General features: G+C 40.4%; 1 protein-coding gene and 1 long non-coding RNA gene across 2 annotated transcripts; one reads left to right on the top strand and one right to left on the bottom strand.

Annotated features, from left to right (window-relative positions):
• Positions 1–328: 328 nt before the first annotated feature.
• Positions 329–7,150, bottom strand: LOC100353258 (protein HP-25 homolog 1). Its single transcript, XM_008257100.4, has 3 exons — positions 6,931–7,150; positions 2,342–2,488; positions 329–1,051 (listed from the first exon to the last, which is right to left on the bottom strand). The coding sequence occupies exons 1-3, from the start codon at positions 6,971–6,973 to the stop codon at positions 609–611; spliced, it is 633 nt and encodes a 210-aa protein (XP_008255322.1). The 5' UTR covers positions 6,974–7,150; the 3' UTR covers positions 329–608.
• Positions 1,063–11,594, top strand: LOC103348401 (uncharacterized). Its single transcript, XR_007919602.2, has 3 exons — positions 1,063–1,508; positions 4,760–4,871; positions 9,110–11,594. It is a non-coding gene; the product is annotated as an uncharacterized lncRNA (long non-coding RNA).
• The last annotated feature ends 862 nt before the right edge of the window (positions 11,595–12,456 follow it).

The raw sequence follows: 12,456 nt of genomic DNA, 5'->3' as shown, positions 1-12,456 counted from the left end.
GCAGTGAGCATTTTCCCTTCTTTGACATTACTCTGTGATTGGAGGCTCAGAACTCCTTTTTCTGCTTTTTCACAAAGCATGTACTAGGTTATTGTGCGCTGCACGCTAGGTGACATTAGGAGCTGTTCCTTCCCATCGAATTCTCATTTGGTATCTCGACTCTCCCCTCCCAGATCTAGTAGTTAGTATTCTCTGTTTAGATTGGTTTCTTAAATTTTTGTCATCACTAATATATTCATTTTGCTCAACGTGGCCATTACTAATTTTTGTGAGTTGTCCATCATTCAGTGGACTTAGAGGAAAAATTCAGAATGAGAGGAACAGCTGCTTTTCTTCTTTGTAATCTTTTTTATTTCATAATAGTCTCAAATTACAAAACAAAAATTGTATAACATTGAGTTCTTAGGTGCCCACACCCAGATTCCCCCATTATTAACATCTTATAAGAGCATCATGTATTTATTGCAATCAACAAATTACACCTGCCTTCCCCTGTTTGTTTTTTTTTGTTTGTTTTTTTTTGTTTGTTTTTTTTTTTTTAATCGAAAGATGCTTTTCTTAAGTTCTGAGCTCCTTAGGTGGAGAAGCATCTGGTACTCCTGATCTTATTAATCACTATAGAGCAAAAACCCATAGAAGACAGTGGGCGTGGCTCCTTTTTCAGACTCTGCCTTGTCCAGCTTAGACTCCAGCCAGACCCGGTCCCCTTTCTCTAGCTGCACGATGGAACTTCCTGACACATGCTCGTGGCTGTCCTTGGCTTCCGCTTGTTTGTCCCTGACCTGGAGGCCATTCTTCATGAGAGCCACTTTTACAGCATTCTGAAACAGGGCAATGTCGAAGCCAAAGTGGTATAAACCAGGAACAGTGCAGGTGAACACTCCAGTGGCCAGGTCGAAGTGGCCCCGATGGTTGTACAGAGCTTCCTGGAAGACAATGGGCTGCAGGGGTCCTGGGAAAGACCCATTCAGCTTCACAGAAAATGCGGATGTTGGTGGGCACTTCTCAACACGCCCAGGTAGCCCAGGTGGTCCAGGTATACCCATGAATCCTAGATTCCAAAACAAACAGAAAACACAACCCTGTATTTTCAAGTTTTTTTTTTTTTTGTATTTATTGTACCTGGGTTTCTTTCTCTCTCCTGCCTTTATCCCCCACTCAACTCTTTTCTCCTTGGCCACCAGGGCACAATTTAGACACCACTGCTTCTGAAAACCCCCTCCTATCTACTCCAGTCTTAAGAATTTTATTTCTTTCCTTTAGAATACCAAATCTGTATTTACTGTTGCCATAGCTACAAGGAATTACAAACTAGAATTATGATCTTTCCATAAGTGGCCATTTCTTTGTCTAAACTAGAGACCAAGGTTTCCCTCAACTTTTTTTTCTAAATGTCACCCTCAGCATCAGCTACAAAATTAGCACTCAATATGTATATTCCGTAAATGAATAATTGAGAGACTATATGAGAGTGCTTCAGAAGTTTCAAGGAAGAATAGAGTTAAAAGGTAAATTGCATTTTGATGCCAAAAATCTTATTTATATACATCATTTTTTCATGAGCAATTTAAAGCCCTTGTGTGAATTAATCTTCAAATATGCACCAACATCTTTCACTGTAAGGTTGCGGGATCACTATTGGGAGGAGTTTGCCCAGATTCAGGGATCCCATTGTTCCAGAAGGTAACTGGAAGTTTGAGCAGTGGGAGCCAAGCATGCTGTTCATTATGCATGGTTCTGCACACCCCATTCCCACTCCACTTGATGATCTCTCAGGGTCAGGCTGCAGTAAGGCCCTTTAGTATCAGGACCTTCAAAATGGAGTTCAGGACCACACATGTTTAACAACTCCATGGGGGATGCTGGTCTCATTCATGTTGAAGGCCATTGCCTAGAGGTTCAAGTGAAGGGTTCAGAACTATGCCTGCATCTGAGCTTCATCCAACACACCCCTCAGCAGAATGATGAGAGGGCGGGAGGCTCACAGATCTGCTGACCTAAGTGCCTAAGCGTTATTGTGCGAACTTCCACTTACACTTTCATTGTGTGATGCCACACTGATGGAATCGCAGTTCTAAGTCTCAGTTATGACCACATGTCAAATGTATACAAAAACTCTTTAAACATATAGATTTCTTGGGATTTGGAAATTGAGTTAGCAGCTATAGCTTATGGTTATTCAGAGCTGAGGAAAAGAATCCATGCTCACATGTTACCAGGAAATGGCTTACTCAGCAAGTGGCCCTCAGCAGATCACTTGGTAAAATTCACTGAACCTAGAAACACTTCAATCAAAAAGAAACTACAAAAGGCTAAAAGAACAAATATAATTTTTTGCAACCTGGTGGACCCATTGGTCCTGGAGGCCCTGGAGGCCCTGGGGGCCCTGGAATTCCTGGAGGCCCTGGAGGTCCACATTGATTAGGATCTTGCGAAGATGTGATACCAGCTGCAAGTAACAGAGTGAAGAGGGCCAAAATCCGGAAACCTGGAGTAGAAAGAAATGGACAAAGTTTCAAATGGATTAGAAGACAGATCAGCCATTCTTCTTGAAGGTATCGGATTCTCAGCTTTGCCAAGTAGCAGCACACTTTCCCAATTTCAAGAAATCCATGTTGTGTTGGTATTTTGTTCCAACCAATGCCACATGCCTCAGTGCTGTCAGTCACCCAGAGAAGGCTATGAGTCACTTTCAGTTGAGATGCCTTCCAATTGGGCACCAAAAAAATCTGAGAAAAGCAGCTAATAATATCCAATTTGAAAATAGAAAATTTTTCTCAAATTCTTGCCAGCTCTAGAGGTTGTTTCTTGTGCTTTTGGAGCCTCCTGCTATCTGTTTAGGAGTTATCTTTATTTTTTTATTTTTTTTTGACAGGCAGAGTGGACAGTGAGAGAGAGACAGAGAGAGAAAGGTCTTCCTTTACCATTGGTTCACCCTCCAATGGCCACTGCAGCTGGTGCACCGTGCTGATCCGAAGCTGGGAGCCAGGTGCTTCTCCTGGTCTCCCATGCAGGTGCAGGGCCCAAGCACTTGGGCCATCCTCCACTGCACTCCCGGGCCACAGCAGAGAGCTGGGCTAGAAGAGGGGCAACCGGGACAGAATCCGGTGTCCTGATCGGGACTAGAACCCAGTGTGCTGGTGCCTCAGGTGGAGGATTAGCCTATTGAGCCACAGCGCTGGCCCAGGAGTTATCTTTAAACAATTGACTTGAGTAATGTCAAGTAACATATGATGATTAGGCACCTGCCGTGCTCTGTGTTTTGTTCTTTATAAATCTTACTGCTATTGCTGCATCTTTATCTGTATGAATAGGTGTTTGATAGTGAATGAATCAATAAATACTTCAACACTGAATTATCCAGAGGCTGTCTTCCACTGCCCTGAGGACTCATATTTAGCATAGGGACCTCCACTTGACTCTAAGGTATCAAGCCAATCATACCAATATACTTTTTTTTTTTTTGACAGGCAGAGTAGACACTGAGAGAGAGAGACAGAGAGAAAGATCTTCCTTTTGCCGTTGGTTCACTCTCCAATGGCCGCCGCGGCCAGCGCGCTGCAGCTGGCACATCACGCTGATCCGAAGCCAGGAACCAGGTGCTTCTCCTGGTCTCCCATGGGGTGCAGGGCCCAAGGACTTGGGCCATCCCCCACTGCACTACCGGGCCATAGCAGAGAGCTTGCCTGGAAGAGGGGCAACCGGGACAGAATCCGGCTCCCCAACCGGGACTAGAACCCGGTGTGCCGGCGCGGCAAGGCGGAGAATTAGCCTATTGAGCCACGGCGCCGGCCCCAATATACTTTCATTGTACTTGCTCCTATTAATGCTCTTGTTTTATTGTCCCCTTGGTGAGACTATCAGATCCTTGAAGTCAGCAATGGCTCTCCTGTCCACCTTTAACAATAAACAATAAAGACTACTACTATAGCCATTCATCTCAAGAAACACAATCAATTTTTACATGATTGATTACAGTGTTTTTTGAGCATAAAATCTGCCCTAATTTCTGCTTCAAGTGATGCCATTCTGAAGCCGAAGGGAAAACCTGAAAGGATATAATACTGATTAATGAATATTTTTAAAATCAGTTGATGTGGATTCAAAGCTTAAATTTGCCTCCTCCAACTTGAGTAATCTCATCAAGTAACCTGACTTCCAGCCACACTTATATAATGGTGCTGGGTCACCTTGATAGTTTTACTGTTTAAAAATGATATACATAGGGGTCCACATTGTGGTGCTCAGCTGTCGCCTACAGCGTGGCATTCCATATCACAGCACAAGGTTGAATCCCACTTGCTCCGTTTCTGATCCAGCTCCCAGCGAATGAATGTACCTGGGAAGACAGCAGAAGATGGCCCAAGTAGTTGGTCCCTGGCCAACTTTGGAGACCCAGATGAAGCAATGGCCTCCTGGCTTTAGCCTGGACCAATCCTAGCCATTATGGCCATTTGAGAATGGAGTCAATCTCAATCTCTCTCTCTCTCTCTCTCTCCCCCTCCCTCCCTCCTTCCCTCCCCCCTCCCTCCCTCTCCCTCTCTCTCCCTCTTTCTCCCCCTCTCTTTTTTTCTCTCTCTCTCCTTCCTTTCTACTCCTCTCCTTCCTTTCTTGCTTTCTCTTTTTCACTCTGCCTTTCAAATATTAAATAAATCTTAAAAATGATGTATATAAATTATTTTAAGGATGTCTAGCATATATTTTTTATTTCATGAAAAGTTATTTCTTGCTACTTTTATTCTTTTTTCTCCCATCTAAGGGAACTGCTATTCTGACTTTTATACTGGAAAGAATGTTATTTGCAAGAGTTTTGATAATCTGTCGTATAAATACCAAGGACATATCTATCTCCAAGCAATTTTTAAATGATCGTGAGTATATTTTGAACATTTTGGCACATTCTGTTGCTTATATTTCTCAAATTCCTCTAGAAAATAGTGAGGGGTGTGGTGTTGTAGAAAACATTACAGAAAAGGACAAACTGAGGCCCAGAGCAGAAAGTGACTGCCCTTTCTATATATTGCTTTTGAGGATAGAACCAGGGTTGACATGAAACCCATGTCTCCAGACTCTAAGATGGTTCATGCTGTTATACAAGCCTGGTGCTGGGTCGTCTGTGTCTCAGTGGAAATGGGTGAGCAACAATTTTTGTTCCTATTCTCTCTCTTTTTTCAAAAAGATTTATTTATTTATTTATTTGAAAGGCTGAGTTACAGAGAGCGAGAGGCAGAGAGAGAGAGAGAGAAAAAAAGTCCTCCATGCATTGGTTCGTTCCCCAAATGGCCGCATTGGCCAGGGTTGGGCCAGACCAAAAACAGGAGCCAGGAGCTTCATCCAAGTCTCCGACATAGGTTCAGGGGCCCAAGCACTTTTCCAAGTGCATTAGCAGGGAGCCACATGGGAAGTGGAGCAGCCAGGACTTGAACAATGCCTATATGGGATGCCGGCGCTGCATAATCCACCACACCACAGCACCAGCACTGATCCCATTCTGGCTCCCTCACCCTAGTCCACCTGCCCACAGCATTCATTCATACCCATGCAGACTCACCTACACAGCATCAAATACATAACCAAAGGCTAAACAGAGAACTGTATTCATGGAGAGTCCTTAGCAATAGAAAAGGGAATTTGTTTGTTGTTGACCTAATAACAGCATTATTCTCAAAATATTATGTGAAAATAATACACTGAATTTCATAGGAAATCCATTTATTGCAGGAAAGTAGATGAGAACTTTGTGGTTTATCTTACTCAGTGTCCATAAAATAATTCAGGATAGTTTCCTGTCGACATAAGTTTCCTGTTGACTCAAGGTCAAAATCCCCAAAGAGGCAGGTCTGACATTCACAGAAAGTATAAATGCTGTAAGTGACCATATTTTTTTCCTTGTTGTCTCATACCAAGCTTAAATCCAAATTCTCATCCAAATTTCAAAATCTATCTTTATACTTATATCTTACTTCTTCTAGTCTTTATATTTAGCCAACTTGTTTGGCCTTTGCTGTACAAGAAGTGTAAGGTGTGTGTGTGTGTGTATAAACTATCCTCCCGTGTCTACTTATACTGTGTTATGATAGTATATGAAGTCATGTGGATGTTTCTTCAAATACTCTGTGGAATCACAGAGAGTTACAAGATAGTAGATGGGGCAACAAAGCAAACAACCATATTACTTCTAAAATACTGACTTGGCATTTCAAACGATAATCATTGACAGTCAGTACTACCAAGAATTTACTCTGATTGCTTAATGGTTGATAGGGCTAAGTAGTAAGGAAGGTAAGACAAGTTGAATACAGCATTTGAAAAAGCATAAAATAATGAAGAGATAGCAAAGGGACAGAAAACAGAACCAAAGGGAATAAACAGTTAACACAGAGATAGTTACAGTAAGAGAAATCTGGGGATAAAATCAAGACAGAAAAGGCAGAAGCAGAGATAAATACCAAGAAAGGCTAGGACACTGAGAAGACTTAGCATGCAGAGTAATGCAGTGTGCTACTGGTTCACTCTAACATTAAGCATCATAATGTTCAATAAAACATTTGATTGTAAATTGTATATAAAGGAGTTTAACATTCATACTTTTATTTGGTTATGTCCCAATGATGCTGATTTAATTTGAAAGTGTGACATTATTTCCAAATGGAAAGCAAGAGTTGTGAGGCCCCACGTTGGACTTCCAACTCTTCCTGTTCCCTTCTGTTTGCAGTAGCCAACTGATAAGGTTAATCAGGTGTCTCTGTTTTTGTCCAGTATTGTGGATGGTTGTAATGAAAAATGTAAATTGTGAATGTAAATGCAAAATGTAATGAGAAATGTAAATGAAAAAGAGAATTAATGCAGGGAGAAGGAAGTGCTTTGGAAGGTTCCTTGTGCTGCCTCCGTGGGTGGATTTCACTGCAATAGACATTGTAAAGAACTTACCCTCCGTGCCCACAGGGAGGACTCTTCCTCGCGGCCCAGGCATCGAAATGGTCCTTCAGGGATCACCACCTTACCTGCTCCTTCCTTCCTATCTGCTTGGTTTTTGAAACTGTGTGCTGCTGGTTTGATTAAGCTGATTTCTCTCAATTTTTCATTTTCCAGTCTCCTAAGGCTGAAGTCAAAGTTAACTTTTAACCACAGCAGTTAAACATTCAAACATGCTAAGCTGACGTGGTGACATTCAAACGGAAACAGTTCTGCTCACGGTCCCTCTGGTAGCCACTGTTTATTATCGCGGCCAACCCTGGCCTCTGAAGCTGACAAACTTTCGTTGGGTTGTCCCCTCCCTCTTGGTTACTTCATCAACATCACCCTGTGACCCCATCTCTGACTAGTTCAGAGCACGAGAAATGTAAAGAAGGGAATAAACCCCATTTCCCGTAACCCCAATCCATAATTACAGGCTGGAAACAGGAGTCCAGGGAGAAGAAATAGTTTAGTTGAGCAAATTAGGGTTAACTACAAGACAATGAAAAATTTCCCCTAACTTGGAGCCTGGGAATTTCTCTCCTGCTTTTCTCCCCATCTTCCAGTGTATTCGTGCTTTACTGTAACAGCCCCACACTGACACCTTTGCATGTGTCACACAGGCCCACTGTGCTTGCCAAGGTGAGCCTCACTTAATCAAAATGGAATTAATTGAGGGTGAGACTTTGAAAATGGTTGAACGAAGAGCTTGGCAAGCCTCTCCTCAAAAGGCAACAATGACACTGGACAAAATACCCAAAACAAACATTTAGTACATTTTGAAAATTACCAAAAAAAAAAAAAAAAAGTCCATGAATCTCAGTAAGAATTGCAGAAATCTGTGCTGTCTTCATTTGAGGTTCCTCTCCTTTACCCTCCAGCTGCGTGACAGCACAGTTCTACTAGGCTGGGGCAGCCTGGGAGGACTGACAGCAGAGGGGACTGACCTGATCTTGAACAGAAAGTGTACAAGTCTAAGCCCAGAGGCATGGCCACAGTTAATAGTGTCCTAAATAGCAAAGGGCCAGGGCAGGCCAACATGGTAATTAGACTGAGATTTTAGAGCAGCCGGGAATTTAAATGGGAAAGCAGGACCATGGAACACTGAACGGCTTTGATAAATCCTATTGATCCCGGGTGATCTGAAGGTTGTGCACAGTCTTCTTTCAAGCTCAGGAAAAGCCAGAAAGAGCAGTGCCAAGTCACTCCTGACTGAATACAATGGTCTGTAAGCACCGGAAAAGGCAGAGCTGGAAATGCCCTGGATCTCGGATAAGCAGAATCTCTGATCAATTGGTGGTTGATAGTGACTGATTCCAAGCTGGGGCAATCCCCAGGCTTAGAAAAGTAATAAACAAATACTGCACAACCTCCCTTAAGTATGTAAATGTGGAATCTAAACAGTGTAACTCCTGGCAGGCTTTTGGATGCCTGCTCTCCATACCGAAGTGCCTGGATTCAAGTCCATCTTCCTAAGAACCAGCAGGTGATGGCTCAAGTAATTGGGTCCCTGCCACCTGTAGGGGAGACCTGGATTCAGTTCCTAGCTCCCAGGCTTTTGGGAAGTGAATAAGTAGATGAGAATTTCTCTCTCTCTCTCTCTCTCTCTCAGGTTTGTGTGTATGTGTACATCTGCCTTTCAAATAAGAAAAAGTGTCATACTCAGAGAGAGTAAAATATTTAATGAGGTTGAAGACAGAATGGGAAAGAAAGATGTTACTCAAAGATAAAATGTTTCAGTTAGACTGGAAATAAATTTCAGTGATCTACTGCATAGTGGAATTACTATAATTTTTTGTGAATGCTTTTAAAACTAATTTATTATTCTCTATAGCCTATCATGTACATTGCTCAGAATAATAAAGCATGAAGCAGACAAAACAAAAGACATACACAAGGCCCTAAGAGATCAAATCTATTGTAAGACCATAAACAAAAGTGCAAGTGAATTCAGCTCCAGTACTTTCTGTGTCATTCACCAGTAATCTATAGAAAAGTGAGTCTCAGGAGCTGTGTCTATGCAGTGAGATAACTCCAGATAACAGATATTATCCCAATAATGCCAGTCCCGGGGAAAATATGGAGAGTATAAATGAATGTTCCTAGTTTGAAGGAGTGGTTGATCATTTGTTTCATTTCCTTTTACCAACAGAAATGTAGCCACCTCCCATCACATGGTTGGCCGTCTAACCCATTTTCACTGTATGTGAAGAGAAGCAGATACGTTTACAATTCACCTCCTGTTTCACATCCAATGCCACATTAAAGCTGCCTGTTGTCCCTCCGTGATTTTCAAGGCACTTGAAGAATGAACCCACCACAAGAAGAAATATAAGCCTCATAACCCAAATCAGAATAGCTTAGAGCAACACAAAGGCTAGTAGGAACATGCAGTTTTCAAATCATGTAACTGGCAAAGCCTGGGTCCTTTCTTTTGGCTGTGTGCAAAACAAAGAAAATGTCCCATAGTGTTATTAATACATGCTTTTGTTTCATACTAGCAGAGGTGGCCTGCATTTTTAGCACAGCTGGATTAATTTGCTGTTATTTTTCTCTGTATAAAGCAAATGGCAGGATGTAAAATATTTTACTGTTTTTCATTGGTTGTGAATGGCAGCAAAAATTTGGAGCACCTTATTCTCACTTTCATCCCAGATTATAAGGATTGCTATGATAATGATAATGGGTATCTCAGAAGAGCTAGCTTTTTATTTTTTATTTTATTTAAGGAATACAAACTTCATGTTTTTCATATATACAAATTTTGGAACATAGTGAACCCCATCTCCCTCCTGCCTATACTCCCACCCTTCTTCCTCCTCCCTCTCCCATTCTCATGCATACTTTTTAGAAAGATCTACTTCGTTAACTTTACAATGATAAGATTAACCCTACACTAAGTAGAATTCAACAAATAGTATGAAGAAAAAAGGAATAAAACGAACACAAACAATAAGTATTGTTCCTCAACTGTTAAGACAAGGGCTACTCAAAATCATTGCATCACAAAGTGTCAATTTCACTCCTATAGATTACCTTTTAGGTATACTACTAGTTACCACAGATCAGAGAGCATATGGTTACTTGTCTTTTTGGGACTAGCTTATTTCACTGAGTATAATTAACTTAGTTGCATTCATTTTGCTACAAATGACAGGAATTCATTTTTTACTGCTGTGTAGTATTCCATAGTGTAATATACCATAATTTGTTTATCCAGTCTTCAGTTGATGGACATCTAGCTTGATTCCGTATCTTAGCTATTGTAAATAGAGCTGCAATGAATATGGGGGTACAGATACCCGGAAGATCTATTATTTATTGAAAACTCAGTATGCAGCAGTCACTGATCTAAATATTTACATGTTAAGCATTTACATCTAAATGTTTTATTGACATTGATATTATACTCCAATCTTAACGATTCTGGAAAGGAACTCATGGTTTTCCTTCTAAACATGTTCCCATCCCAATCTCAAGTCTTCAGGTCTTTGTCAAAGTCACCACCATCCAGAGTTCCTCAAACAGAAAGCATAAATTATTCTTAACTATTTCCTTTGCATGGTGGCTCATATCCATTCATTAACCTTGTCAGTTGTTTCTGGGTTCAAAATATATATCTACTTCCTTCTATCTCCACTGATCCTAGTCTAGTCTAGTGTCTTTTAGGCTGTAATACAGAAAAAAATAAATACAAATAAATACAAATGTTATACTTATATCCTAGATTGGATCCTGCAACAGAAAAAAATAGAGAATTACTGAAATCTAAATAAGTTCCTGAGTTTAACTAGTAATTTATACCAATGTTAATTTCCTTTTTATTTTAATTAAGTTTTAACAGATCCACAATGATTCATAATACAAGTCCAAGAACAGGGTATGCCTTTCCTCCCTCCCTCCCACCCACCTACCCTCTCGTTCTACCTTTCTTCTTTTTTTTTTTTTATTTTTTGAGGCAATGTATTTTAAATCTACAGTGCAGTAAAAATGCTTAATACCTCGACAAATAAGAAGTTTAAGTAAATAGCAAAAATACTCTATACAACAGCTATTAACAATAATTGTATGAAAAAATAATCATTTACCTGTATATAGATTTTTTATCAATTAGTCATTCATAAAATCTTTCAAAGAAATACAGTCAATGGTGTCGGGTCATAGATTTAAGTCTTTAATCCATGTTGAGTGAATTTTTGTGTAAGGTGAAAGGTAGGGGTCTTGCTTCATGATTCTGCACGTGGAAATCCAGTTTTCCCAGCACCATTTATTGAATAGACTGTCCTTACTCCAGGGATTGGTTTTGGATCCTTGATCAAATATGAGTTGGCTGTAGATGTTTGGATTGATTTGTAGTGTTTCTATTCTGTTCCATTGGTCTATCCATCTGTTTCTGTACCAGTACCATGCTGTTTTGATAACAACTGCCCTGTAGTATGTCCTGAAATCTGGTATTGTGATGCCTCCGGCTTTGTTTTTGTTGTACAAGATTGCTTTAGCTATTTGAGGTCTCCTTTGTCTCCATATGAATTTCAGCATCATTTGTTCAGATCTGAGAAGAAGGTCTTCAGTATCTTGATTGGTATTGCATTGAATCTATAAATTGCTTTTGGGAGAATGGACATTTTGATGATATTGATTCTTCCAATCCATGAGCATGGAAGATTTTTCCATTTTTTGGTATACTCTTCTATTTCTTTCTTTAAGGTTTTGTAATTTTCATTGTAGAAATCTTTAACGTCCTTGGTTAAGTTTATTCCAAGGTATTTGATTGTTTTTGTAGCTATTGTGAATGGGATTGATCTTAGCAGTTCTTCCTCAGCTGTGGCATTGCCTGTATATACAAAGGCTGTTGATTTTTGTGCATTGATTTTATATCCTGCTACTTTGCCAAACTCTTCTATGAGTTCCAATAGTCTCTTAGTAGAGTTCTTTGGGTCCCCTAAATAAAGAATCATGTCATCTGCAAAGAGGGATAGTTTGATTTCTTCCTTCCCAATTTGTATCCCTTTAATTTCTTTTTCTTGCCTAATAGCTCTGGTTAAAACTTCCAGAACTATATTGAATAGCAGTGGTGAGAGTGGACATCCCTGTCTGGTACCAGATCTCAGTGGAAATGCTTCCAACTTTCCCCCATTCAATAGGATGTTGGCCATGAGTTTTTCATAAATTGCTTTGATTGTATTGAGGAATGTTCCTTCCATAGCCAATATGCTTAGAGTTTTCATCAGAAAAGTGTGTTGTATTTTATCAAATGCTTTCTCGGCATCTATTGAGATAATCATATGGTTTTTCTTCTGCAGTCTGTTAATGTGGTGTATCACGTTGATTGTTTTGCGCACATTGAACCATCCCTGCATACCAGGGATAAATCCCACTTGGTCTGGGTGGATGATCTTTCTGATGTGTTGTTGCATTCTATTGGCCAGAATTTTATTGAGGATTTTTGCATCTATGTTCATCAGGGATATTGGTCTGTAATTCTCTTTCAGTGCTGCA

Source organism: Oryctolagus cuniculus, chromosome 11 (assembly GCF_964237555.1).
Source record: "Oryctolagus cuniculus chromosome 11, mOryCun1.1, whole genome shotgun sequence".
Taxonomy (NCBI): Eukaryota; Metazoa; Chordata; class Mammalia; order Lagomorpha; family Leporidae; genus Oryctolagus; species Oryctolagus cuniculus.
Note: the sequence above shows the minus strand (reverse complement) of the source record. Positions and strands in the feature narration are given on the sequence as shown.

Bases quoted from the DNA above. Each gene is read 5' to 3' on its own strand.
- LOC100353258 (XM_008257100.4), bottom strand. From the start codon at position 6,973: ATGCCTGGGCCGCGAGGAAGAGTCCTCCCTGTGGGCACGGAGG. The intron at 2,489-6,930 runs GTAAGTTCTTTA...TTTCTACTCCAG, and splicing joins CCTCCCTGTGGGCACGGAGG to GTTTCCGGATTTTGGCCCTC. The intron at 1,052-2,341 runs GTTGCAAAAAAT...TTTGGAATCTAG, and splicing joins AGGACCAATGGGTCCACCAG to GATTCATGGGTATACCTGGA.